This window comes from Muntiacus reevesi, chromosome 19, assembly GCF_963930625.1.
Source record: "Muntiacus reevesi chromosome 19, mMunRee1.1, whole genome shotgun sequence".
Taxonomy (NCBI): domain Eukaryota; kingdom Metazoa; phylum Chordata; class Mammalia; order Artiodactyla; family Cervidae; genus Muntiacus; species Muntiacus reevesi.
In genome coordinates, this window is record NC_089267.1 from 22,495,386 (window position 1) to 22,521,787 (window position 26,402).

The 26,402-nt window shown below is 40.3% G+C and overlaps 1 protein-coding gene across 1 annotated transcript in view; it reads left to right on the forward strand.

Annotated features, from left to right (window-relative positions):
- The window catches only part of MTCL3 (MTCL family member 3), a 59,477-nt gene that overhangs the window by 12,138 nt on the left and 20,937 nt on the right, over positions 1-26,402 (forward strand). Inside the window, exon 4 of the mRNA XM_065911391.1 lies at positions 20,742-20,813. Within this exon, the coding sequence (XP_065767463.1) occupies positions 20,742-20,813 (72 nt within the window). The remainder of the gene's footprint in view (positions 1-20,741; positions 20,814-26,402) is intronic.

The following is a 26,402-nucleotide window of genomic DNA, read 5'->3' on the forward strand; positions in this document are numbered from 1 at the left end:
CTTTCCATACATCTCACCCTCTCTTCCCCTCTCCCCATGTCCATAAGTCTATTCTCTATATCTTTTTCTCCATTACTGCCCTGTAAATAAATTCTTCAGGACCATTTTTCTAGATTCCAAGTATGTGCATTAGAATATGATATTTATCTCTCTCTTTCTAACTCACTTCACTCTGTATAATAGGTTCTAGGTTCATCCACCTCATCAGAACTGACTCAAATGTGTTCCTTTTAATGGCTGAGTAATATTCCGTTGTGCATATGTACCACAACTTCTTTATCCACTCATCTGTTGATGGACACCTAGGTTGCTTCCGTGTTCTAGTTGTTGTAAATAGTGCTGCAGTGAACAATGGGATACATGTGTCTCTATCAATTTTGGTTTCCTCAGGGTATATGCCTAGGAGTGGGATTGCTGGGTCATATGGTGGTTTTATTCCTAGTTTTTAAGGACTCTCCACACTGTTCTCCATAGTGGCTGTACTAGTTTGCATTCCCACCAACAGTGTAAGAGGGTTCCCTTTTCTCCACACCCTCTCCAGCATTTATTGTTTGTAGACTTTTTGATGATGGCCATTCTGACTGGTGTGAAATGATATCTCTCTGTAGTTTTGCTTTGCATTTCTCTAATAATGAGCAATGTTGAGCATTTTTTCATGTGTTTGTTAGCCATCTGTGTGTCTTCTTTGGAGAAACGTCTGTTTAGGTCTTTTTCCCACTTTTTGATTGGGTTGTTTGTTTTTCTGGCATAGAGTTGTATGAGCTGCTTGTATATTTTGGAAATTCATCCTTTGTCAGTTGTTTCATTTGCTATTATTTTTTCCTGTTCTGAGGGTTGTCTTTTCACCTTGCTTATAGTTTCCTTTGCTGTGTTCTCTAATGCTTTTTAAAGGTGAAAGTCTATGTTTCCAAGTGTGAAATAATTATTTTGAGATGGCTTGTGTGTGTGTGTGTGTTTGTGTGTGGCAGACAAAAATCTCATGTAGAACCAGCCCTCATTTGACAATCTAGTCCGTTCCTTACTCAGGGGTGTAACTGTACCTGACTTCTCCTGTGGTGAGTTAGGCTTTGGGATCTAAATTACCAACACTGTTCTCCACCACTGCCCTCTCCCCATGCCCACCTTTGGCTGCCTGAGAATGGCCCTGCCTCTAGCAGTGGCATAAAATGCATCTTTTCTCTGTCTCAGCCTTTTCCTTGAGCCTAGAATCCCCGAACTTTGATCTGACTTTAATTTAGCAAGTAGTTTTAAATATTTACTGAGTGTGTACATATAGTATGTATAAGGGAATAACAATTAATGTCACCATGAGCGTAGTCCCTGGACTCAAGTTAATTACTTTCTGATGGAAAAGACAGTCTCTTAGAGGTTTTATTTGACAGAAAAGTATTTCCATTCCTGTATTGAGTACTTTTGGGCTTCCCAGGTGGTGCTAGTGGTAAAGAACCTGCCTTCTGATGCAGGAGACATAAGAGATGTGGGTTAACCCCTGGGTGGGGGAGATCCCCTGGAAGAGGGCACGGCAACCCACTCCAGTGTTCTTGCTTGGAGAATCCCCATGGACAGAGGAGTCTGGCAGGTTATAGTCAACAGGGTCACAAAGAGTCGGACTCGGCTAAAGCAACTCAGCATGCACGCTGGTGTTCGTTGTCTCAGTGTGGTGAGCACCGTGAAGACAGGGCCCCGCCTATTGTGATCACTGTCACACTCCATCCAGCTCAATGCCTGGCTTGCAGTCAGTTAGACCCTGTGCTTCTGTAATATTGTAACAACTGATATTTCATATTTCACTTGTCTGTAACTTTTTCCTGCACTAGAGTGTAAATTCCCTGAGGGTAAGGACTCAGTCTGTCTTATTCACCATTGCATCCACAACAACCGGAAGTTGTTGACAACATTTGACAAGCAATAAATAATTTTTAATGAGAGGATGAATGGAAATGAGGAAAGGTGTTTCAGGCCCTCTTTTGCAGAGAAGACAGGAAACTGACTCAGAATCAGGGCTCTTTCTATGGTTGCTGAGATTATACAAACAAAATGAGAAGGAAGTAGATGACTAACTCCAGCGCCACCCCACTTCCAGTATTAGAGGTCTCTTGAGACTTTCCTGCCTCCTGGAAATTTCTAGGCCTCTACCTTGCTTCCTGCAAACCCCAATTATTCCCTGGAAGCAGCAGGTCTTCCCTGAAACAAGGTTTCATTGGCTTCTTGGAAGGGGAGATGAGGATGCGAGTTCAAACACAGGAGTCCGACACTGACATCCTGTGCGTTGAATCTGCAGTTGAACTTCTGTGTTCTTTGGTGAGAAAGCGTGAACTGCAGGTTTAGAGAATGGAAGAAGATTGCAGATCCTTTCACTCTCAAAGACTATCTGAATTTACTTTAAATGGTCAATGTTTGGGACAGTCAGTTCAGCAGTTATTTTGGGCTGGGAGATGTGGAAAATCACCCCAGGGCTGCACTTTTTCAATAGCCATCAGTGTTGAGTGCTAATTATAAGCCAGTCACTTTATGTATCATTGTGTTAATAGTTTGATTTTAGAGATGAACACTTAATGCTCAGAAAACAGGCCAGGTCCACATCAGTCCATCTACCTCCAAACCCATGTCTCCACTGGCCAGCTTGGCCTCACTGCAGAGTCTCAGGCTGCCCCTTCCATCTTTTTCCTGACCCCACAAATGACCTGTCCTCTATAGGGACCTCAGTACTTCTGGAATCTTCAAGGTCTGCATCTCCAGCACACATTTAGGGGATGCTCTGGGCAAGCATTGAGAGAATACTTTCAAGATGTCTATAAGAAAAATCTCTTTTATCTCACAAAAAAGGGAATCTTTGGAGAAAAAAAAAACAAAACTAAGAACATAAAGCTAGAAAAATGTTTTCAGGCCTGTTGATCTGGCCTGTTCTTTTACAAACTTAATACCTGTGTTCTTTCAGATAGATTTGTTAATGGCTGACTCTTGTTTAGTTGCTAAGTCATGTCTGTTTTGCGACCCCATAGTCTATAGCCCACTAAGCTCTTCTGTCCATGGGATTTCCCAGGCAAGAAGACTGGAGTGGGTTGCCGATTCCTTCTCCAGGGGATCTTCAGAACCAGGTATCAAACCTGCGTGTCCTGAATTGGCAGGCAGATTCTTTACCACTGAGCTCCCAGGAAAGCCCAACTCTCAGTTTAATCACCTTTTAAAGGAAAATAATGGGGAATATGTGTAACTCTATGGCTGATTCATATCAATGTATGACAAAACCCACTGAAAAATTAAAAAGAAAATAAAAATAAAAATAAAAAAATAAAGGAAAATAAGTATGTTCCCTGTCCAATCTTTTCACAAGGATAACAGGAGGTAACATGTGAAAGTGCTTGAAAAACTGTCAGGTATGATGTAGACATAAGGTTTTCTTGTTGTTAATATAATAATAATATCACATAGCTCTAGATTAGCCGATTAAGACAATTCCTAGGGAGAATTTTTAAGTCCATGTAGTTGAAATTTTAGGTCTTTCTAGGACTCCAGTTCTTTTATGTAGCCCTTTGAAACTCTTGCTTTCTCTTTTCCCATAAATGTCTGCTACTTTCTGAAGCTCTCTATGACATCTAACTTCACTATAAAACCATTCTGTCTGTCCGAGGCAGGAAGCAGGAGGTATGTCCTTAGTCCTTGCTGCTTTGCCATCCATTAGCTCACATTTGCCAAGGTTTAGGGGGCAATGAGGCTGCCCTGCCTGCCCCTGCAACCATCAACAAGGCTGACAGCACTCATCTGTCTGGATAAATGTTTCTCTCCTACCTCTGCTGCCCAATAAACATTATTCTTAAAGAGAAGCATCTTAGCAGAGAGAAGAGGGCTCTTGTATTCAAGCGCAAGATACTTTTGATCCTTTTGTAGCTTTTATTAACTCCACAGCTAAATTCTATGCTCTCTGAATTCAAGAACCATATTTCATTTAACTCACACATGAAGACTGTTAAACATGCAAAAACTATCAATAAATGCACAGGCAAGGGAAGACATGTTTAAGAAGACATTGACTGCTGTCAGAGGAGCCCAGCTTTAGCTCCTAAAATTAGAATTTACTCGGTTCCTTTGTTTTCCAGTACTTGTGTTACATTTGAGTAAATATAACATGCAATTTCACTGTATATTAGGAAATGTTTTCCAAATTGAAAATTCAGTCATATCTTGAATATTTTATACTTGATTGCATTTTAATGGAAATGCAGCCACTTATTTGATATCTGTTCTAATTCCAGTTTTATACTTAAGGGTCAGTTAAACTGATCTTTATCCAGATGGTAAGTGACATTTGAAGATGACATTTAAAGATGTCATTTAGCTGCTCTCCTGACATTTTCCATTTTATACTTAAATATTTCACTTAATAAGGCCATTTATATTCAGCATGAGTCAGTTCAGAAGAGCTTAAAATTAAAAATTCAAGTGTTCTATATTCATTGTCTGGCTAGCTCAGTTATTTCTAATTTGTCTAGCCAGTTAATCATAGTGGCAAATAAAATTAACTACATTATTTTTTCTTTCCTTCAAAAAGTAAGCATTCTTCAATTGGCCAAGAGCCTTGACTAATGGTAGAAATAATTAGACAGCCCAACTGATTATTGCATTCAAGTGCATAATGATTATATCCACTGTGTCTTTACACATGGAAGAAAGCATTTTCATAGAACTTCATGAAATGGTAGCTGTCTGCTTGTATTTAGGAGAATCTTTTATATGAAAAATATTGTCCTTCAAGGGTAAAATGCAATGATTGAATTCATTTCCTTATAGATATGGCTAAATTAGAATCATTATGTTCTATAATAATTAAGAAGATAACTTTAAAAAAAACATACTTTAAAGATATTTTTAAAGACATTTTAAATTCTGCTAGTGTTTTTTATTTTTCCTTTTATATCTGAATATACATTTTCTTTTTAATACATGTACAAGTTTCAGTTTTCACCATTACCAAAATCAGGAATGGAACACAGAATTAAGAATTCTTTTACTTAGTACAGTCCCTTGGATTATTTTCTGTGCTGTGCTTAGTCACTCAGTCATGTCCAACTCTTTGTGACCCCATGGACTATATAGCCTGCCAGGCTCCTCTGTCCATGGGGATTCTCCAGGCAAGAATACTGGAGTGGGTTGCCATGCCCTCCTCCAGGGTGACTTCCCAACCCGGGAATCGAACCAGGGTCTCTCCCATTGCAGGAGGATTCTTTATCTTCTGAGCCACCTACTGTCTCGTATTTGTTAATTTAAAATGGGATTATAGAATGAGATTGTTACTATTAAAGTATTCATTGTTGCAGTATCAAGTTTCAATTTAAAGAATATCTTTGCTTCCTATGTAATTATATAGTCACAGAAACAATTCTGTATATTCAATTTCAGTACTTATTGTCAATGATTTTAAACCACAACTACGTTTCTGAGACCTCAATTGTAAATCATCTTAAGTTGATTGGATAATGCTCTCGACTTATTTTTTCGAGGAAAGTTTGTAGATGCTTTATTTTCTGAGACTTTGCACTTCTGAAAATAGCATTTGCTCGACTTCACGTAGGAATGGCAGAATGAAATTTTTAAGTCGAAATTTTTTTCCACGTTATGTGTGAATTTTTTTCACATTCATATTACATATTCTGTTCCATTAGCTTCTGTCATTTGTCTTGCAATGGAGAAGTGTGAGATTGATCTTGATTTTGATTCCTTTGTGTATCAAATTACTTTCTCTCTGTCTGTTTCTGGGTATTTTTTCTTTACCCTTTGTATCTATCAGTGTGCTTCAGTAGGAAATAAAATTTGCCCTAGATGGCGCAAATGAATAGGATTACTCACAGTGGTGTGGGTAGAATTGAGGGAACATACTCTTAATTTGGGGCTTCCCCGATGGCTCAGTGGGTAAAGAATCCACCTGCAGTGTAGGAGATGCAAGACACACGGGTGGGGAAGATCCCCTGAAGGAGGAAATGGCAACCCGGTCCAGTATTCTTACCTGGAGAATCCAATGGACAGAGAAGCCTGGCAGGTTACAGTCCTTAGGGTGGCAAAGAGTCCAACACAGCTGAGTGACTGAGCATGCACTCATTCTTAATTTAAGCTGGCTAGGCATTCAGAGAAGACTAGTAACACTTGGAAACCATCAACACCTCTAGAGATAGGCTCATCAATGGGGGAGGGTTGCAATTTAACACCATCCTCACCAACATTTATTTTCTATCTTATTTATTATAGCTATTTTATTAAACATTGAACATGAACATTGAACATGAGATTTAGGTGTCTAAATTCATCTTTTTGCAAGTGGAGTTCCAATTGCACCAGACCTGTTCATGGGAAAAACTATTCTCTACCTGCTGAAATGTCTTTGTCCCATATACTTTCAACTCTTTTTCTAATTTTTGTTTCTTTTTAAAAAACTGTTACCACTGAATAGCAAATTTTATTTTTATATTCCATCATGGCTCAAGACACTGTGTAACTTCCCCTTAGTCCCTCTCACTGCCAGTACTCAGATCCAAAGCTGTGGTGCAACTTGATTCCCACAACTCCAACCCAATTTCTGGCAGTTAGTAGACATTTCATTATTACAAGAGTGGCCAGTATGAGAGTAAAGTAAGTAAGTGTAAGTATCAGTTGCTCGGTCATGTCTGACTCTTTGCAACCCCATGGACTGCAGTTCACCACTCTCCTGTCCATGGAATTCTCCAGGAAAGAATACTGGAGTGGGTGGGTAGACATCCCATTCTTGAGAAGATCTTCCCTGGTGGCTCAGTGGTAAGGAATCTGCCTGCAATGCAGGAGCTGCAGTAGACGTGGGTTCGATCCTTCGGTTGGAAAGATCCTCTGGAAGAGGGCATGGCAACCCTCTCGAATATTCTTGCCTGGAGAATCCCATGGACAGAGGAGCCTGGTCGGTTACAGTCTATAGGATCTCAAAGAGCTGGACACAACTGAAGTGACTTAGCATGCACAGTAGACATTCATCTTTTTGGCCTATTCCAAAAGAATATAAGAAATATAAATATTTTCACATTATTTCAACTGCATCTCTTAGTAAATATCTATTATACTCGAATAAAAGAATATGTAGGCAGAACCCTCTTGTAGCTATCAAGAAAATACAGGTAAGGAAAGAATAAAAAATTGTTAATATCCTGGAGTAATAAACCCAAATTAATAATGAAACTTAATATGAATAAATGTGATCTTATCATTTGATTTTTTAAAATTCCTACAAATACAAAAAATATATTCATAGCTTTTTACACAAAGAAAAGTTTAGGGAGTTAAGCTGACCATAAACTAGACATGAAATCATGTCATATGATGAAGAACTGGGCAGTATATGGGGCTTCCCTAGTGGTTCAGGCAGTAAAGAATCCGCCTGCAGTGCAGGAGATCCGGGTTTGATCCCTGGGTTGGGAAGATCCCCTGGAGAAGGGAATGGCAACCCACTCTGGTATTCTTGCCTGGAGAATCGCATGGACAGAGGAGCCTGGCAGGCTGCAATCCATAGGGTCGCAAAGAGTCGGACATGACTGAGCAACTAGCACACTTTGGGCAGTATATGGCTTCCCAGGTGCCACTAGTGGTAGAGAACCCACCTGCCAGTGCAGGAGATAGAAGACATGGTTCGATCCCGGGTCAGGAAACCTGGGGGAGGGCAAGGCAACCCACTCCAGTATTCTTGCCTGGAGAATCCCATGGACACAGGAGCCTGACAGGCTACAGTCCATGGGGTTTCAAAGGGTCAGACACGACTGAAGTGACTTAACATGCATGCATGAGCAGTATATACAGCCTGGAGAAGAAAATACTTGAGATATGAATCACTTTCTTTTAAGTGAAAGGATATAGTATAGAAGATAAAGTGGATTTATTTTTTGAATTGCTTTAAGTGATTTCTACTTTAAGTAGATTTGAGATAAAAATAAAGATATTTTATCCATTAGAGTCATTTGTGAAGGGATTGTATTGCCTTCTATAGAAGCAAACTACTAGAAAAGTACAGGCAGGGTCTAGGTTGAGTTTCTTGGGCTCCTTCCACATATGTGACCTTAGCGTTCCAGGGCAGACTTTGAACTTTTCTCTGTTACTAGGGGTCAAACAGGTTATATGAATGAGTGAAGTTATCTGTGTTAAGAGTGATGGGACTAACTGGATATTGTGTGTATGTCTCAATATTTGGTCCCAGCCCATGTTTTCCCCTCCATAATCAAGGCCCAACTTTACCAGGTCTTCTGATTTTTCAACTGAAACTGGAAATCTTCATTTTTAAAATGGAAACTGTCCACATTTTAAATTTTAGCAACTAATTCCAAAATTTTTAAAGCACAATTGTGGGCCATCACTTTTTTAATCTCCTCCAGGAATTACCCTAGAACCTTGCTTCTACTCCCCTGAAGTGCATTTCAGGAATTACTGAATACTCTGACCTTTGAAGCGCTTCCCTGGTGGCTCAGATGGTAAAGAATCTGCCTGCAATGCAGGAGACCTGGCTTCAATCCCTGGGTCAGTAAGATCCCCTGAAGAAGGGAATGGCAACCCAGTCCAGTATTCATGCATGGAGAATCCAATGGACAGAGGAGCTTGGCTGGCTATAGGCCATGGGGTCGCAAAGAGGTGGGACATGACTGAGTGACTAAACACAACACACACACTGACCTTTGAACTTTTATCACAAAGTATCTAAATGCGTGATTGTGTAAAGAACAGTTTTAAAGCACCTATGCAATACCACCCTTAGCATCCTGTCATCTTAATGGTACTTCAAGCATGTTTCTTACAAGACTCTAAAGTTGATACAAAATGACCTTAAAATCAAACTACATTAAGTAGAAGCTGGTTGATACACAATATAAAAACTGGGAAAATTGTTATTTTAATTTACAAATGCTGGCTACAATTTCTTTCTTTGCCCTATTAGAGAGAAAAGCCATAAGAAACTGCTTCCACTGCCCAGCCATAATTTTCCAAATGAATTTTAATTGCTAAATGCAGTCGTGCTTAGAATTCAATTCATTAATGAGAGCAATTTAGAAGGGAATATAAATCTCTGCATTTGCTGATGACTTTCAGAGCTTAGTAATCATACATTTACACATTTACAGTGGATCAAGTATCTAAGACATAAAATAATTTTTTAATGATTATTATTTCAAAAGTCATTAACCAGGCTCTCAGGCTTGAAAAAAAGTCTCAAATGAGAAAGCTTCCGGTCCTGTATCTGTTTGATTGTGTGGGACTTTCTTAGGCCTTTTTAAGGTATACCTGTCCAAGTGTAATATGGGATATGTGTATCAGAGAATAATAATCAATACTGTTATCATGTTGACTTTGCTTTTTTAATGCAAGGTGATCTAGCTTTGGGATCAGTTTATTGTGGTATTGATAACTTGGAAGACCCTCTCAGAACCTATACCCTGCGTTAAAGAGGATTTCTTCAGTGATGTATGAGATTTTAGTACCAGAAAATCTCTCACCAGTAGCCTTGAGCCCCTTGAATGTCCTCAAGTAGCTTAGAGAATATAGACACTAATTCCCCCTAAGGATCTGGGAGATAGTTTGATCATATGATAGAAAGCACAATGGAAGGCAGGCAATTACTGAGTCCAAGCTTAACTTTTAAAAGGATGTTTTTCACAGAGGTTTTATAAGCCCCCACCATTACAGTATTATCTCAAGTTTCCTCCCAGTTTTGTTTCCTCTAGTTCTGTAGTAAGCACATCCCATTAATAAGAGAAATATTTGTTTTTCTTTTTTTTTTGCCTTCTGATAGTCCATGGTCCTTCAGATCTTCTGAATTTTCTGGAATCGAGTTCAGGATTTTGCTTTTCAAGTTTCTGGCTTACATAAATTTCACTGTGCTAATTATGGAAAGTGGGTTCCAATCTAACAACATTTAAGCACTAATAACAAGCAATATGCTAGGAAGGGAGCAGAAGAGATCTAAAGTGATGATGATTGGCAACAAAGAATGACTTTTATAAAAGGAAAGACGCTATGCAAATCTAGAGCCATTCAAAGCCATGTGGCCCTGAGGAGATAATTCCGATTCCCATATAGGCAAAGGTTCAAATGTTTTCCCTTTCATTGGTGGTCCGGTTTGATAGCATGTTCTGCAAAGCTCATGCATTGATGTTCCTTGGCAATAAAAATTTGTACTCCTCTACAGCCAATCTGACCTCTGCTGTAGATATCTAAGCACAAAGAGAAAAGGATGGAGCCAAGGAAAGGAACATTCATTGGATTATTTTATTTAAAAAAACAAACAGTAGATAACTAATAGATAGCTATTGAGAACCTACTGCCTAGCACAGGGATCTCTGCTCAGCGCTCTGTGGTGACCTCAATGGGAAGGAAATCTCAAAAAGAGGGGATAATGTGTGCATGTATGGATATATGCACAACTGATCCACTTTTCTGTACAACGAAAACTAACACAACATTGTAAAGCAATTATACTCCAATAAAAATGTTAAAAATTAAAAGAAAAGCTTAAAATAGCAAAGAATGTGCATGATCCCATGATCCTAGCTATTTCAATTTGGCTTTGGTTTGAAGTAGTTAGAGCAGAAAGCTAACATTTCCAGCTTTTAAAAGTGTTTATTTAGGCATTCACTGGATGTAAGGAAAAAATAAGTTTGGAAGCCTCATAACTTAGAAGATAGGAATGGGGCCTGGGCTTGTGAGACAAAAGAAAATAAGTAACCTTCTGACAGAAGAGGGTAGATTCATTCTTGCAGATGTGGGGCTCCGCCTCTATGACATACACTTACGTATGCCAGATACACCTCTCCACTGTGACATGTACCTCTGTGATAATATTCAGAAGATCACCATGTTCCCCAAGAATGAAAATTTCCATTTTTTATTTATTGTTTTTTTCTGGGAACAAATCTCAGATTTAAATTGTTGATTAGCTTTCTTTCCCAAACCTTCCAAAGTTTTTTTTCTCAGAATTTATTTATTTCTTTTTCTCTCTTCTCTATTCTATTCTTTCCTAAATTCTGGCCTTTGAAAATAGCAAGCAGTAGAAGTTTGGGAAATCTAGTCCTTAAAATACAATTGAGAATTTTCTCAGTACAGCTTTCCTTGAATTTTTTTTATGTTTCAACTCTGTATGTTGACTTAATTAGGACATCTTGCAACATTTTTTTTCTTGCCTTGCCTAAGAAGACTATAGAAACAAAAAGACAAATGAAATTGGCAGATATAAATTAGAAACCTGGATCCAGGGAAGCACTGTAAAGATATATACATTATTTCTTTAAAAAGAAGAATAAAAACTAAGTTCAAATAGAAGGAGTATTTCAAAAATATGCTGAGCCAGACCCTGTATTAAGCTTGACTGTTAGAATGAACGTTATTAGCATTTAACTTGTATCATACCTTTGGTGCTAATTAAACACCTTCTTTTATTAAAAGAAGCATCTTAAGAGAAGTATCTGCATTTTAAAACTGGAAGGTGAGCTTTTATGATAACTTATTTAAAGCTCAGTTTTATTAAAAAAATATTTTATGGAATCAAAATACTGACACAAGTAGGGGGAAGGTGAGAACAAAAAAAGTGTATTGAGTTTTATTTTTTCCTATGTTTTTCAACCCTCCCTTCACCTTTTTTTCCTGGCTTCTTACATATGTCTTTTGCTTTTCTGGGGTTTGAATAAAGGATTTTTTCCTTTAAGCTTAACTGAATTGTTTTTCAGTCTCAATGGTGAAAAATGTTTGGTAAATGAAATAGCTTTTTATATGCAACAAACTATCACAAAACTTAGCGGCATTAAACAACCATCATTTATTTGCCTAATTATTTTGCTGTCTGTATAGATTATTCTGGACTCCGTTGGGTCTCCGAACATATTTGTGGTCAGCTGCCAGTCAATTGGGAGGTTCTGCTTCTGGGAGTTGGCTGGATATAGACTAGGACCATGGAAAATAACCAGGCCACATGACTCTTTCCATCTACCACATTATCCCAGACTGTCATGTGGGACCAAGAGAAAAAGAGCAGGAATGAGCAAGATCTCTTGAGGGCAGAGTCAGAATTAGCTTGTCATCTTTTCTACCACATTTTACTCCTACCTTATTTTATTGGTCAAAGCAGGTCACAAGGCCAACCTGGTTTGAAGAGGTACAGAAAAAGACTCTGCCTCTTAATGGGGACATATTGCAAATGGACTGTCTCCTGGGAGGTGAAAAATACAATCAGCTTCGTGGGGGTTAAGACTCCATCCTTCCACTGCAGGGACGTGCAGACTGGATCCGTGGTTAGGAACAAAGATTCTTCAGGGCATGCCATATCCCCCCCCCTCCCCCCTGCCAAAGAAAAAGAAAGGAATTTGGAGAAGAGTGTCAAGACTCTGGGGGCTTAAGGGCCAGGGATAGAAGAGAAATTGTTGAAAAGGTGCTGATAAGTAGAAGCCATAAAGGCAGATAGGCCATTGAAGAGTGCTGGGACCAAATAATCTTTACAAAATAATTTCAAGACCTAGAATCTTAGTTTATCACACTGGAAAAATGAATTGGTAAAAAAAAATTTTAGAAGTATTAGAACAGAACAAAGGTGTGTCATATGTCCCATTTTAAATACTTTTCAGCTCATACGTATTTTTGCTCTTCAGTCTTTTGCTGAAAAAGTAGGGACATTTTGCTTTTCTAAGCTTTGTTCTTTTCTTTTTTTATTATTTATTGTTTATTTTTTGGCTGTGCTGGGTCTTCTGTTCTGCTTGGGCTTTTCTCTAGTTGCAGTGTGTGGGCTTCTCACTGTGGCGGCTTCTCCTGTTATGGATCACAGGCTCTCGGGCTTCAGTATTTGGGGCATGTGGGCGCAATAGTTGAGATTCCTGGGCTCTAGTGCACAGGCTCAATAGTTGTAGCACATGGGCTTAGGTGCTCCGAACATATGGCATCTTCCTGAACCAGAAATCAAACCCATGTCTCCTAGATTGATAGCTTCTTTAGCACTGATCGACCAGGGAAGCCCTGCTAAACTTTAAATGGCATTTTTAAAGTGAACTTTTATTATTTTGTTTTAACCTGCCACCTTCTTGGTAGGGTGCGTGCTCAGTGGCTAAGTTGTATCTGACTCTTTGCGACCCCATGGACTGTAGCCCGCCAGGCTCCTCTGTCCATGGGATTCTCCAGGCAATCACTGGAGTGGGTAGCCATTCCCTTCTCCAGGGGAGCTTCCCGACCCAGGGATTGAACCCGAGTCTCCTCCGTTACAGGTGGGTTCTTTACTGCTGAGCCACCAGGGAAGCCCCAGAAAGCTTGGGAGCCTGCCTCATTTGTTTGGGGGAGAGCGCGGAGGATGTGGTCTTGGGCACGATCTCTGGGTACTCTCACCTGCCTCTCCTCTCCCAGGTGTCAAGGATGCAACACGAGGGAGGAGGGCTTCTCGTGACCAGAGCCACACCTGTTTCCTTCCAAAATGGGTCGCTGTGACAAAATACCACAGCCCGTTTAGCTTGGTTAGCTTATAAAAAGCAGAAATTTATTTCTCAGAGTTTGGGATGCTGGAAGTCCAAGATCAGGGTGGCCGCATGGCCGGGTGAGAGCCCTCTTCCAGGTCACAAACCTGGAACAAACACTCACATGGCTGAAGAGGCTCGAGAACTCTGCGGGGTCTCTTTTCTGTCTGCATTTGTCCTTGTGCATGCTCAGTCATGTCCAACCCTTTTGCAATCCCATGGACTGCAGCCCACCAGGCTGCTCTGTCCATGGAATTCTCCAGGCAAGATCACTGGAGTTGGTTGCCATTTCCTCTGCTAGGGGATCTTCCCAACCCAGGGATCAAACCCAGGTCTCTTGCGTCTCCTGCATTGGCAAGCGGATTCTTTACCACTGAGCTACCTGGGAAGCCTGGAGTCTCTTTAATAAGGGCACTAATCCCACCCTTTAAGGCTCCACCTTCATGATCTGGGCACCTCCCAAGGCCCCACCTCCTGTCACTACTATCTTAGGCTTTAGGATTTCAAGATAGGAATTTTGAGGAGACACAAACATTCAGACTGCAGCAGAGCCAGACTTCCTGCCGCTTTCTGTTTTCCTCTAGATTTTAGTCAGAAATCCTCGTGCCTCACTTCCAATGTTGCCCTGAAGTCACAAGCATTTACAGGACGACTGTGAGAACCAGTGGGTGTATGTGTCACTTCTGCCGACTCCTATGTTGAAAATAGGAAAATGCATTGCTCCTGTGTGATCTCTGTAGACCCCAAACCCATGCAGCTGCAGCCATGGTGTAATAGCATGCAGAAGGATATGCCCAGAAATAATATAACTCTGTACTTTAATTCTTTTGGAGTAGCAGTGGGATGTAATGTATTTGTTCAGAGCAAGAGTTGTGAGCTGGATAACATAAATCCTGGCTCTAACACAAGCTGAGAGATTTATTGCTTGTTTGCTTCAGATGATGGTGGCAAATTCCTAAGATTGGTAAGATTAAATGAGTGGGAACATATCAAATGTTAGGAGAAGTATGTGGCACACGTTTAGTGCTCCATAAATCCTATATTGGGTTTCCCTTGTGGCTCAGATGGTAAAGAATCTGCCTGCAATGCAAAAGACTTGGGTTCAATCCCTGGGACAGGAAGATCCCCTAGAGAAGGGAATGACAACCCACTCTGGTAATCCTGCCTGGAAAATTCCATCGACAGAGGAGCCTGGTGGGCGGCAGTCCATGGGGTCACAAAGTGTAGGACTCCATTGAGTAACTAACACACACACAAATCCTATATTAATACACTTGTGGTTTCCTTCTTAATTTAATTGCTATGCAAATGGACCTGTCTTTAATTTTATTAAAAAACACAGGAGACTTTTATACATATAACATGTATAAAAATAGAATTTTAGACAAGTTCTTCTCTGTTGTCTAATATCCTAAAAACACAAAGATGCCACATATTAAGAAATGACCCAAATTTTAATCACTGAGGGAAGTCAGTCTCGAAACATTTTAGAATACAAGTCCAAATTATATAGTTGCTATGCAAACAATTGTTGGTAAAACTCTCTAATTCTTGGCCTTGACATGGATAAAAAGAATTTAAGTCTCTTTTGGATAGCTGAGGATGGGAATGCAAAGAATTATGATGTGGAGAAAACATGATTTCAGTATATTTCTCTAGAGAGTCACCTGAAGTGCCTACTTGAGACAAAGATGCAGATATGAGATTTAGCTCTAGCTTCCCAAACTGGTCCCCTTACAGAGGTTCCTAGATTTAGTACATGAAGATGGGACAGGGTGATGGGGGGTGGAGGAAGGTGACAAAATGTTACTCTCATGGGAAAGAGACTATTTAGACTTAACTTATTTCTCCAGCTTTCTCTACCCAAGTGAATCTCTTGTCTTTGTTTCACTGGAGTCAGAAAGTTAATAAAAATGTACTGGAATAGGAAAAGATGGTCAAATCTTTATTGAAAATTTAAATGTGCTACTTAAAGGTAGGTGAGGCTCTAGAGGTGCCTTAAAGGCGATATATTTTTATTCAGGGGGAAACCTTTACTCAGAACTTTATTTGAGTTTGACATCCCACTTGAGTGATATTTAAATAAAAGTAAAATAGAAAATGCCTCTTAGGAAAAGATGGCCTAGTTTCAGCATTCCTCCTATATTAATTCAGAGGGCTCATTTTAACATTGCCCACAGGATAAAGTGTAAATTTCTTACCTCCACATGCTGACCTCAATCCCTGAAGCATTATACTTCAAATTCTACCTCCATCACTTCTTTTCCGAAGTCAGCAAATCTATAAAGCACATTTATTTCTCCACGTCTTTGCCCTTGCTGTTCACTTGGGGTTTTTTCTGTTGAAATGTTATGTATCCTTCAAATATCAGCCCTCTTGGGTGATTTTCTCTGATTTCCCCAGGTCTGGAATCATAGGGAATTCCCTGGCGGTCCAGTGGCCAAGGCTGTGTGCTTTCACTCCTGAGGGCCTAGGTTCAATCCCTGGCTGGGAACTAAGATCCTACAAGCTGAGCTGTGCTTCATTGCTCTGTTGTGTCTGACTTTTTGCGACCTCGTGGACTGTAGCCTGCCAGGCTCCTCTGTCCATGGGATTCTCCAGGCAAGAATACTGGGGAGGTTGTCATGCCTTTCTCCAGGGGATCTTCCCAACCCAGGGATCAAACCCAGGTCTCCTGTGTGGCGGGTGGATTCTTCACCATCTGAGCCTCCAGGGAAGCCCTACAAGCTGAGAGACACAGCCAAAAACAGGAAAAAAAAAAAAAAGAGAATCATAGCTGTTTTTCCCCTCTCTCCATCTTTTATTTGTTCTTCATTAATAAATAAATAAATTTATTATTTATTATAAATAATAAATTTATTTATAATAAATAAATAAATTCTGTCTACTGATTTAGTTAATTATCTTCATTCTTTTTACCATCATAAATAGTTAGCCCTTTGGTGGGAGAGTGAACTATTTCCCAATCCCATTTGTATAACCATATAGTACTATATATATATGCTGTGCCTGCACATGCAGTCGCTTAGTCGTGTCCAGCTCTTTGAGACCCCATGGACTATAGCCTGCCAGGCTCCTCTGTCCGTGGAATTTTCCAGACCAGAATACTGGAGTGGATTGCCATTTCCTTCTCCAGTATATTAGGCCAGAAGTCAACAAATATGTCTATGTAGTGAATAAAAAATAAAGACCCTGCCCCTCTCCCCACCAGAAGTTCTCAGAACTAGAGCGTGTGTGTGTGTGTATGTTCGTCACTCGGTTGTGTTTGACTCTTGGCGACCCCGTGGACTGTAGCCCGCCAGGCTCCTTGTCCATGGAATTCTGCAGGCAAAAACACGAGTGGATTGCCATTTCCTTCTCCATACTTTCCCTCATTTCCTTTGCGTGTCATTCCTTTGCCTCATGGTCATTTGGGACTGCCGCCTTTGTGTCTTTGTATTTCTTCTATGACCATCTGATTATGGACACTCCTTTAAAAAATTATAACTCAATTTAACAATTGAATTCAATTAACCTAATAATTAATTTAATCATTAATTAATTATTCTAATTTAATAATGAAATGCAATAAATTAATAATTAGGCCTCTTAATAGTTCTAATTGACCTCAGGACAATAGTTTGTCCTTCCTGAAATAAAATCGAAGCTTTATTCAATGTCCTTCAAGATCTGATAGTAAATCCCATGTCACCCTCCTCACACTTTGTTACAGCCATCCCAGATATCTTTGTGCCAGCAATGGCCTTTCTACATGGAATGTTTTGTCCTTTCCCCTCCTCTCAATCTTTGGCTGTGTTACTCCTCACCTACCAGAGTCAAGATAAGATCCTACTTCTTTCCATTCCATCTCCAGCTCTAGGCTGGATTAAGCCTTTCTTCTTTGTGATCTAGTAAATAATAAAGATCAGAATCAAGCTTGCTGGAATCAAGATTTCTGGGAGAAACATCAACAACCTCAGATAATGCAATAAAGCAGAGGATACCACTCTTATGGCAGAAAGTGAAAAGGAACTAAAGAGCCTCTTGATGAGAGTGAAAGAGGAGTGTGAAAAAGCTGGCTTAAAACTCAACATTCAGAAAACTAAGATCATGCCATCTGGTCCCATCACTTCATGATGAATAGAAGGGGAAAAAGTGGAAGCAGTGACAGATTTTATTTTCATGGGCTCCAGAATCACCATGGATGGTGACCACAGCCATGAAATTAAAAGATGCTTGCTCCTTAGAAGGAAAGCTATGATAAAACCAGACAGCATATTAAAAAAGCAAAGACATCACTTTGCTGACAAAGGTCCATGTAGTCAAAGCTATGATTTTTCTAATAGTCATGTATGGAGGTGAGAGTTAGACCATAAAGAAGGCTGAGCACCAAAGAATTGATGCTTTTGAATTATAGTACTAGAGAAGACTCTTCAGAGTCCCCTGGACTGCAAGGAGATCAAACTAGTCAATTCCAAAGGAAATTATCCCTGTATCCCTGAATATTCATTGGAAGGACTGATGCTGAAGCTGAAGGTTCAATACCTTGGCCACCTGGTGCAAAGAGCTGACTCATTGGAAAAGACCCTGATGCGAGGAAAGATTGAAGCAAAAGGAGAAGGGGGCAACAGATGATGAGGTGGTTAGATAGCTTCACCAACTCAGTGGACATAAGTTTGAGCAAACTCAGGGAGTTAGTGAAGGACAGGGAAGCCTGGGGTGCTGCAGTTTTGGAGTCACAAAGAGTTGAACACGACTTAGTGACTGAACAACAGTAGCAACAAAAGATCAGACAGACTTGGGTCAAGGCCTGATTTTGCTACTTACCAAGCAGTGACTTTAGACAAGTGCTTCTCAAACTTGATCATGCATCAGAATCACCTGGAGAACTGGCTAAACCATGGCTCACTGGTCCCCATCTCTTGACGTTCTGATTCAGTAGCTCTGGGATGGGTCCTGAGAATTTACACATATAACAAGTTTCCAAGTGACACTGATGATGTTACTGTGGGGACCATACTTGGAGAACCACTGCTTTAAAAAATCTAGTTATCCTCTCTCGGCTTTATTTTTACCATCTATGGGGTCTCGAAGAGTGGGACGTGACTGAGCGACTTCACTTTCACTTTTCACTTTCATGCATTGGAAAAGGAAATGGCAACCCACTCTAGTGTTCTTGCCTGGAGAATCCCAGGGACGGGGGAACCTGGTGGGCTGCCGTCTATGGGGTTGCACAGAGTTGGACACGACTGAAGCGACTTAGCAGCAGCAGAAGCAGCGTGTTCATCCTGAGATGCTTCAGTTGTGCAATGACTCTGAGTTGTACGACTCTGCAACCCTGTGAACTATAGCCTGCCAGGCTCCTCTGTCCAGGGATTCTCCAGGAAAGAATACGGGAATGGGTTGCTCTTCAGGGGCAACCCGGGGATATCTCTTAGTCTCATGCGAGTTCTTTACCACTCGTGCCACCTGGGAAGCCCCTTATCATTTACAAAGTGAACTTAAAAAACTTGTGTTTGATATGAATAGTACTCAATGCCAGTTAATATTGCTTCTGCATTATCATTGCTTTCACCACACTATTAAATTGCAGACTGAATAGATCATTTGTCAAGTAAATCAGGAAACTCATAATGAGTAGAGACTGTTAGTGTTATTATTGTACCTTATGAAGTGCGTTAGTAAGCACTAGATAAACATATAATGGAATAAGTTCAAAGTAAGAGCATTCCATAAATATTTAATAAAATGAACTTGGGCATGTCTTCATAGATAGCCCCTGTGCAGATTGTTCCATGAGTCCCTAGTGATGGCTCACTGTATTCCCGGTTTTCTTGAGACAGTTTTGCTGCTTCATTCCTAAATCGCTTTTGATTATGGTGAATCAGTCCCCACAGCTTCTAAGAAAACTATACAAGCAACATGGAGAATTTCTGTAAAAGAGAAATAAGTAACCACATAGACTATTCATTTGGCCCTGTAGTTACTGTTTCATAATGAATAGAAGCAGTTGCAGCCTGAGCATATGCCTGCATTTAACACTGAAAATGGGCTAGAAATTAACATGTGAGGAATTTAATTTACAGTTCTTGGCAAATTCATGAAGCCTGTTCTTTTGAGAAACGGTGCCTGCCTTTACTGTCAGCCTGAACCGCCATCCTCCTCTTTGACCTCAGAATCTCATATTTCACATTCACTCATTAGTTCAGCAAATATTTTGTTTCAACTTCTGCTGTGTGGCAACCATTATTCTCATGGTGGAGATGCCATACTGAGACAAAGTCCCTTCTTTACAGAACCTAGAGCACGGCTTTTGCCAACTTGTACTAAATTGTTTGCGTCGGTATCTCTGTCTTCCTCGTCAGGTTGTGAACTTACCGATGGTGGGTACATTGTTTGTTTGATCCTTGTGTATCCAGATCAATATTCAGCACATGGTGGATATTCATACATATGGATTATTGCTCATACAGAATGACTTGACTTTAACTGGTGGTGAGAAGTAGAACTGAGCCCCAGAGATCAAACACTGCTGGTCTCAGAGGATTTGGCACTCAATGTGTATTTTTTTTTGACCTGCAAAGTGTTGTTTGTTTGAATTTCAATTAAGGCCAGCCAGTAAAACATGGAAGATTTTACATAACTATCCAAATCTCCAGCTTCTTTTGAAAAAGCCTACATTTCTGATTCCTTCTCATCATCCTGCTCCTTTAGAAAAAGCATGACTCCTCCATTTCTCTGTAACCCTTACCACTCCCTACTGTATTACACATGTGTAAGCGTGTATATGAACATGTGTATCATGTTTGTTTACATGGGTGAGTGATTAGGAAAGAGTGAGATTCTTCAAATTCTACATAAATCCACTGAAAGTTGGTCTTGATAATCTTATAACAACAACCTTAAGTCCAACCAGAAATAATACCTTATTCTTTTTTTTTCTTCAATGATGTAGAATGGTAACAAGAATTTGCTTTCATTTGCAATATAAGTATATTGCGTTATTGATCTAAATTTTCTCCAACTTGCTTTTCTGCATTTTTCCAGTAGGTTTCCTATATTTCTCAGATCAACATGATAATTGCCAGCTATTCTTCTATTGTGATATGTACTCCCATCCAAAGTAAAATATATATGCTTTGGGTTTTTCCCCTGTCTTATGATTATTGAACTTTTTATTTGGCTTGGTTTTTTTTGATCATAGGAGATTCGAACTCTTAAAACTAAAATTGAATTTAAATTATAGTTTATCAAACTAAACCTATTCATGCTTTGTTTCAGCTATCTTTAAAGAGAAGAGGAAGCAAAGATTTGCCAAAATCTGAAAAAAAGGCTCAACAGACTCCCACAGAGGTATGTGGAAATAAAATTTCAACTAGTATATCAAACACCTCTAAATGTACATAATGATAAGCTACATCTATATGTAGACATAATAACGAGACATACTTGTGTAAAACAGAATTACATTATGTGTATCCATTATGTAGCTGTAAATGCAGGAGGCAATATAAAGCATTCAGTATCTTTGCTTAAAAAACTAGCACTAACGTCCCTGTTACTTTTTCTTTTGTATTGTAATCACATAGCAAAATGTCATTAGTACTTTATGCGTTGCTGCATTTAAGAACTGTACCCATGGTGCTAATATTGTTCACCCATAATTAATAAGGACATTAGAATAACTGTTCCTATAGTATCAGGAGAGGAGAAAGAAAGGAGTGTTGTAGGAAAGATGGCAGAGGGAAAAGAGAGACTCATGATGATTTTGGAGAGTCCCAGAATGAAGTAATTCTCTCCACCATGATTGGGGGAGCCAAGAAAGGAAATGAAGGAATAAAAATAAAACTTAAAACATGCCCTCAACATGGGCTTGTTAAGAACCTTAGAAACACAGCCACAGTAAAGATAGCTTTTATGATGAGCAGAGGTGCTGGTGGATATAATAAAGGAGATTTTAAAACAGAAGACGAGATATTTAGGGGCAGCTATGACATTATGGCTCGCTAAAAATACCTGGCTAAATATTTATTTTTACAGGTATAAAGTGGGATCTATAATACTATAGCATATGTACTTTTTTTTTTTTTCTCATTATTACAAGGTGTTTTCTCATTTGGTAAGAATTTTAACTAAAGCAATGTTTAAATATTCAAAATTTGAAAAAGTTGATCTCACTCTTTTTTAAAAGCATGACATAGTAATTGTTGAGTTTCCTGTTCTCTCTCTCTCTCCCCTCTCTGTTCATTTTCCCATTGGTACAGACATGAACATTTATAGGCCTCAGCAGTTCTAGAATCCCAGAGTCTCCTACCAAAGTTATCTGCCTTTTGTAACTGTCTTGCGCGTGTGTGCTAAGTCGATTCAGTCATGTCTGACTCTTTGTGACCCCATGGACGATAGCCTGCCAGGCTGCTCTGTCCATGGGATTTCCCAGGCAGGAATACTTGAGTAGGTAGCCATTCCCCTCTCCAGGGAATCTTTCCCACCCAGGGATCAAACCCAGGTCTCCTGCATTGCAGGTGTATTCTTTACAATCTATACCTGTCTTATCCTCCCTTAATAAGTTCATGTATGCTCTGTCACCACAACTGTCTCGCTCTGTCTTGCCATAATTTTATCCATCAGTTTTCTTCCCTGACCTCATTTAGGGAGAAGGTGCTTTATACTCCCTGCTTTAAAGTCTTAAGTCAGCTTTAACCAACAGTTCATTTTTTTTAACTTATGTTTGTCCCATTCTTATACTTGCCATGTTGTTTGTTTATTCTTTTCACCCATATTTTCTAATCCAGGAATCCTTAAGTGCTTGTTCCTAGCTCTGTGGATTCCCACTCCATGTATTTAGGCACTTTTCTCCAAAAGACACATGCAGCTTTCATCAGCTTTTCAGTGGGACCTGGGGCCTGCATTGCAGGCAGGTTCTTTACCCTTTGAGCCACTAGGGAAGCCCCCATACTGTAGCCCGGGGCCATCTTACTCAGCTTGTGCTCATAAGGATCAGCACACACTTTTGAATACTTCCATGTATTCCTTTTCTAGATGAGCCGTGTGAAATTGCCAAGATGCTGTTGATTCTGACCTACACAAATGACAATTTCATATGGTTCAACCTGCTACTGTTGGATAGCTTTGTATTTCATTTTGTTCACTTTCTTCTATGTATTCCCCCACATATTCCTCCAGTGGCACAGTGACTTTATATACTGAGAAATGGTCTTGCAGAGCAGTTACAAACAGTAACTTTAGGACTAGGTTGCCTACATGGAAATCTCTGCCACATACCAGCTGCATGACCTTAGACAAGTTACTTATTCTTTCTATGCCTGTGTTTCCTCATCCTTAAAATGGGGTCATAATAGAGAGTTGTTGCACAGATTAAATGAGTTGTTGTTGTTCAATCACTCAGTTGAGTCTGACTCTTTGTGACCCCATGGACTATACGGCACACCAGGCTTCTCTGTCCTTGTTATCTCCCGGAGTTTGCTCAAACTCATGTCCATTGAGTTAGTGATGCCATCCAACCATCTCATCCTCTGTCGTCCCCTTCTCCTCAGTCTTTCCCGGCATCAAGGTCTTTTCCAGTGAGTTAATACATGTAATTTATTAGAGTGCAGTTTAGCTCTAGAAATGGCTAAGTTAAAGCTAAGCTCAGCTCTCTTCTTTGGGCCTTCACCATCTTAATGTTCCCCTTCCTCTTATGGTTCTTAAGAGTGAGTCTTTACCATACAAAAAAAAAAAAAAGAGAGATAACTTGCTTTGGATCTCAAAGCATTGTAATGTTTCTTGACTGCCATTAGTTGTGGAAAATAGAAGCAAGCATTTCTGATCACTACACCTCAATATTAAAAAGCAGAGACATTACTTTGCCAATAAAGGTCCATCTAGTCAAGGCTGTGGTTTTTCCAGTGGTCATGTATGGATGTGAGAGTTGGACTGTGAAGAAAGCTGAGCACCGAAGAAGTGATGCTTTTGAACTGTGGTGTTGGAGAAGACTCTTGAGAGTCCCTTGGACTGCAAGGAGATCCAACCAGTCCATCCTAAAGGATCAGTCCTGGGTATTCATTGGAAGGACTGATGCTGAAGCTGAAACTCCAATGCTTTGGCCACCTGATGCGAAGAGTTGACTCATTGGAAAAGACCCTGATGCTGGGAGGGATTGGGGGCAGGAGGAGAAGGGGATGACAGACGATGAGATAGCTGGATGGCATCACCGACTCCACCGATGACATCATGGACATGAGTTTGAGTAAATTCCAGGAGTTGGTGATGGACAGGGAGGCCTGGCGTGCTGTGATTCTTGGGGTCGCAAAGAGTCAGACACAACTGAACGACTGAACTGAACTGAACCTTTCAACCAGGCACTTTCCATACAATCTCTGATTTGATGATTTCACATTTACATACGGGATTTCCCTGCCCAGTTCCAAATGGTGCCTACAATATGTGGGTTACAGGATGAAGATGCAAGATACCTTGACATATAGGATTCTGACATACAGGATCCAAGGCACATTGACATACAAGATTCATGACTTTGCTACATGCAATACATGTCCAACTCATAACATACTTTTCATGTTTTCATTCCTTTGGACAGGAGAGCTTACACATACACAAATCAGATATCCTCCTCTTTTATATGTGCTTGTCATTCTGTTCCAATCTATGACATATATATTAAACGTCATTGCTGTTTTAGTTAGATTCAAACTGCAGTATTATGTGAGCATTTTTTTTTACTAGCAACTGAAGGCCTTCCTTGCAGTCAAGGACTTTGACAGAACACGGAGCCTAGCTGGTTTCCCCATCTCACCTACTCTTACTTCCTGACAGAACCTAGTCTAGGTAAAAGCATACTCGGCATGCATATTGTTGGGCACCTTTCTATTCAAGCATTATTTCTATTTCTTGACTTTAATGACTTTGTCCTGCTCCGGGCTCCAACTTTTGATCATTTCTTTTCAGTCTCCCTTTCTTTTCTTCTCCCCTTTGATTGCCTCTGAAGCCACTGCAATAGCCTCAACCGTCACCTCTGTGCATCTTATCTTCATGTCCTCCTCTCTGGGCCCAAGCTGTCTCCAGGTCCAGGGCTGTAATCTTGCTAATCGTGGGCCTGAGATTCCCATTGATAGATGTTTCTACTGGGTATCCCTCTGCGGACACACCTCAAAGGCAACATGTTAATATACTTAAGCCCATATTCTTCCCCTAAAAGCTGATCCTCTTTGTTCAGTTTCTGTCCCTGTTACTAGCAACACAATCCATCAAGACACCTAAGCTCAAAAACATCAGCGTTATCTTTTACTCTTCTGCTGATGTGGTATTAGACACTGAAATATGTCCTTAGACTTGACCTCAGATGGTAAAGAGTCCATCTGCAATGCAGAAGACCTGGGTTCAACCCCTGGGTTGGGTAGATCCTCTGGAGGAGGGCATGACAATCCAATTCAATATTCTTGTCTGGAGAATCTCATGGACAGAGAAGCCCGGTGGGCTAGGTCCATGGGGTTGCAGAGGATTGGACATGACTGAGTGACTAACACACACAATATGTCCTTGGTTTCATTCTCACTGAATTAGTTCAAGGGACCCCCACACATAGTTTCTTGCAAGGCAGCTTCTTTCTTTCCTGGTGAAATGGATTCTCATATCTAATCTTCCTGTGACATATATTCTTAACCCCTTTCTCTCATTGTGCTCCTGGGGTTCTCTCATCTCTGGGCTTCTCTCCTTTCTTGTGAACCCCTTTAGAGGAAAGCGTACAAGCCAACACATCTGATTTTGTTATTTTAACTCATTGTCCTACTTTTTTCCTCTTGCACATCATTTCTAGAGGCATCATGTGCAGTGGAAAAACATGATTTTGAGAATCAGTCTGAATACAGATGTTCTCTGTCACATTAACTTGGTTTCTTCCATGAAACTGCCTTATCTGTAAAGTAGACATCATATATCACCTTCCTTGTGGGGCTAGTGTGAGGATGTAATGATATAAAGAATGTGACATTAAGGGTCTGCACACTCAGCAGCTCTCAGACCTTCATACTAATTCTCATTAGTGGACGGGAGCATACGAGCCCCGTCCCTGCTCTCCCTCTCTTGCATCGGGAAAGCTCTGGGCTGTATTTACTGAGCATCCCTGGCAGAAGCCTCCTTATTCTCCTCACCTTCACCTTCCATGGTTGCTACATTTTTACCAGAATTCATCTCAAACACAGCTGACTCAGTGCTGGAAAGGAAAGGCATTTGTATTCCTTTTTGAAATGAAGAAACCAAAGTCTGCTGAAGTCACGTGATATGCCCAAAGTGCCTGCATAAAAGAGAATTTTGGGAAATCGTCCTTGGGAAACATGTCCTTGGGAAATATGTTCTTGGACATTATAATGTGCTTTTATATTAGCCCTCAGAGAAAGAGTTGTTTCCATTTTTCTGTTTGTAATTTTCCATTTAATGATTAGGGTTTGAAGGGTGTCTTACAAATGTGTGGGAAGAACTTCTATAGCAGCAGTCCCCAACCTTGTTGGCACCAGGGACCAGTTTTCATGAAAAGTGAAAGTCACTTGGTCGTGTCTTACTCTTTGTGACCCCATGGACTATACAGTCCATGGAATTCTCCAGGCCAGAATATTGGACTGGATAGCCTTTCCCTTCTCCAGGGGATCTCCCCAACCCAAAGGTTGAACGCAGGCCTCCCACATTGCAGGTGGATTCTTTACCAGCTGAGCCACAAGGGAAGTGCAAGAATACTGGAGTGGGTAGCCTATCCCTTCTCCAGTGGATCTTCCTGATCCAGGAATTGAACCAGGGTCTCCTGCATTGCAGGTGGATTCTTTACCAACTGAGCTATCAGGGAAACCAGTTTTCATGGAAGACAGTTTTTTCCACAGACAAAGGCATAGTGGGCGAGGATGGCTTCAGGATGATTCAAGTGCATAACACTTA